This window comes from Sinocyclocheilus anshuiensis, unplaced genomic scaffold, assembly GCF_001515605.1.
Source record: "Sinocyclocheilus anshuiensis isolate Anshui unplaced genomic scaffold, SAMN03320099.WGS_v1.1 scaffold213, whole genome shotgun sequence".
NCBI lineage: Eukaryota > Metazoa > Chordata > Actinopteri > Cypriniformes > Cyprinidae > Sinocyclocheilus > Sinocyclocheilus anshuiensis.
The window spans coordinates 124,861-127,918 of NW_015540860.1; the positions used below are offsets into that span (position 1 = coordinate 124,861).

General features: G+C 35.2%; 1 protein-coding gene across 1 annotated transcript in view; it reads left to right on the top strand.

The window, feature by feature from the left end:
* ncor2 (nuclear receptor corepressor 2) overlaps positions 1 to 3,058 on the top strand; it is a 186,402-nt gene that overhangs the window by 66,794 nt on the left and 116,550 nt on the right. The window contains exon 3 of the mRNA XM_016485508.1: positions 959 to 1,089. Coding sequence (XP_016340994.1) covers positions 959 to 1,089 — 131 coding nt within the window. The remainder of the gene's footprint in view (positions 1 to 958; positions 1,090 to 3,058) is intronic.

The window sequence follows — 3,058 nt, forward strand, 5'->3', positions numbered from 1 at the left end:
TTTTTTTTAGTTTGTTACTCAGACGCAGGCAGTGCGCTGCATGAGACAAAAAAGTAATATAGCCAAAACAACGGCATACCCGCTCTTTAGTGTAGATGCATGTTGATTTTATCAGACGCTTATAAATGAGAGTGACTCCTGGTTAACATGTATTAAAAGGGGTTGTGTTTAGTCACTATTTAGTGTGGTATTTTTTGACGATATTCACTCATCATGACAGTAAAATAGGGCATTCTAAGTCAGTATACTGCAGTATTTCCTCTCTCAATCAGTAGAAAATATGGTTAACACCCGGTCATGCATGAAAAAAAAAATACCGTCATGTACCGTGAAACCGGTATAATTTTGAAAAATACTGTGATATAAATTTTTGGTTATACCGCCCAGCACTACACTCAAGCCTAGCCAGCTCAGAAGCCAAGTGGAACAACACTTCGTCCTCCAAACCTTTGTTCATGTTGGAATATGTCCTTTGTCTGACACAAAGCAGATGTTCATGTTTTGCTGTACCATTTGATGCCAAAAATTTGGTAATCCTAATATTGGTGTTAGTAGGATTTAGCCTAAACTAGCAATATAACTAGTAACTGTGTAACACTTCAAAGTTTGAGACTCTTGATTGAAGTTCATTTTCGTGGATGGATTACTTTCCAGAGTAGGTGCACGACTGATATGATGTGAATAGTTTCATGCAAAAAGTAAGACTTTTAGCTGCAACTAAAGGTCTGTATAATATCTATAAGCTTTGGTTTGAGTACCAAAGATTTAGGCTAATTGCTCTCAGCATTTAGCACTGATCTGGGATATTTTTCCGGTTTTCATGTCATTAAAAGCATGATTAAATCTGGGAACATCTGCATTTTATCTGGGATAGTATAATTTATCTTGTATTTCAGTAGTCGCATTCTTCATACAATTTCATTATGTGAGTATGTGAAATGTCATGTGTTTATTTCAGGATGTTGGTGGACTGGTGGACTACCATCCTCACGCTCGGGACTATGGTTCCCATCTGTCCCATGGATCCCTGGCCCAGCCTCACCGCCGCAGACCATCCCTTCTCTCTGAATTTCAGCCAGGCAGTGAAAGGTACAAAACATGCACACGAACAGACAATATGTTGTGGCTCCCAGAGCTGCCTTGCACTGAGATCTTGTCTATTCAATCCTGTCCATTTATGTCCTTCAGGCTAGCTGCCCATTTTGCCCACAATCTATTGTTGAGCCTTTCAAAATTATGGCAGAAGGCTGTGACCGCAATGGCCAACATTGAAGGAAACTATCACTCTCTTTTAAGTTGCTGCTTTAGGGAAGCATTTATTAGGCCTGGACATACAGCGGTTAAAATAAATATTGAACACGTCACCATTTTTCTCAGTAAATATATTTCTAAAGGTGCTGCTGACATGAAATTTTCAACCAGATGTCGGTAACAACCCAAGTAATCCATACAAAGAAAACAAATTAAGAAATTAAGTTCGGTGTAATACTTTTTAATTTAACTCAATTTTAATGACACAGAATTTAAAAAACACAAGCCAATAAAATAACCACACTTTTATTGAAAGAAAATTGGACAGAAAATATATTAATATTAAATATCAATGTATTATTTTTATTCCGTTCTATGCAACAGAATCAGACATAACTGTTGTTGTTGTTGTTTTTGACTAATTATCCAACTAATGTATAGTCCTGCAAACAGGGTTTTTCCTTTCTCAAAATGCGGACGGATGTGGTACCATCCTAATCATGTGCACACAATGTACCCTGAAACAAACACTTTTTACACGCAACATATTTTAGGTGTTATAATAATTATAGCTATGATTAAAAAAAAATGACAGTTATAACGTTATGTTTTATTTTCTCTCACCTAATGTTTTATTGTTATTTATTCTTAAAATATCCTTATGAAATGTTTTCTTTTTCCTCAGAAATTCTGTGTTGTGTATCTGGTTATCAAATGAAGGCATAAAACATTAATATCATTTATCTTTAAATTATTGAGAATTAAACTTTTTGGCAAACAAATGGGATTTACTATTAAAATTAAAACATGGAAGAAATGTTGTGTGATCATTCCTTAAAAAATAAAGTTTTCATAATTTTAGTAGTAGTAGTAGTATGTTCATTCTGCTGAACAATAGTAATATATTTCTGCTGCAATGTCTTCAAATTAAACCAGACTTTTATTTTGACGGGTTGCCGTGAATGCCTTTAAATTTCTGTGTGTATATGATATGACGCTAGTTTTACTCAAAGTGAAACGCTCATGAAGTGACTCTTCGCAGTTCTGGAGTTGTTCGTGTGTTTATGTCCTCATTGAGACGGCAGACGCTGAAATCACCGAGAGCGTCACGCGCGCTTCAGTGTGTGTGTGGTAAAGGAAAACGCGCGTCTCTGCCATTAATTCATTCATAGAGATATGATCGTGTAATATGAGTTAATGCTCATCAGATCGCGTAAATCAGTGGGAAATGAATATAAATTATGATTTTGTGTGAAGAAATATCAAGTAAACATATATAAAAATATAAGCTATTATTATCAGTGCATGTGAGCAGAGGACTTTGCTATTTGAGCTGGGTGTGCTGAACCTGAAGAGCTGAATGAACACCGGTAAACTGAAGTGCTTTGCGATCAGCTTATTTAACTCAAGGAAACGCATCCTATATGAGATTAATCCGATATGAAACACAGAAACTAAACAACGTTTTATTATAATAGTGTTCTCATTATAATGTTATATGAATGACAATCCCAATCATAGTTATTAATGTTGTGCACTGCTGTTTGAGCTGCCATGCGCTGAGCTAAAGATGATCACCGGCAAACTGAAGTGCTCTATTATTGCTCTATTAACTTAACCAAACAAATTCTATATGAGATAAATTGTGTATATATATATATATATATATGTATGTATATATGTATGTATATAAACAAATATTGTGGGAAAAGAGAACATCATTGTGGAGAAGATGTTTACGTCAAAACTGAAACCAAGCCGTTCACACAGAACGCATATTTATCACATTTTCTAGAGGGACATCTAT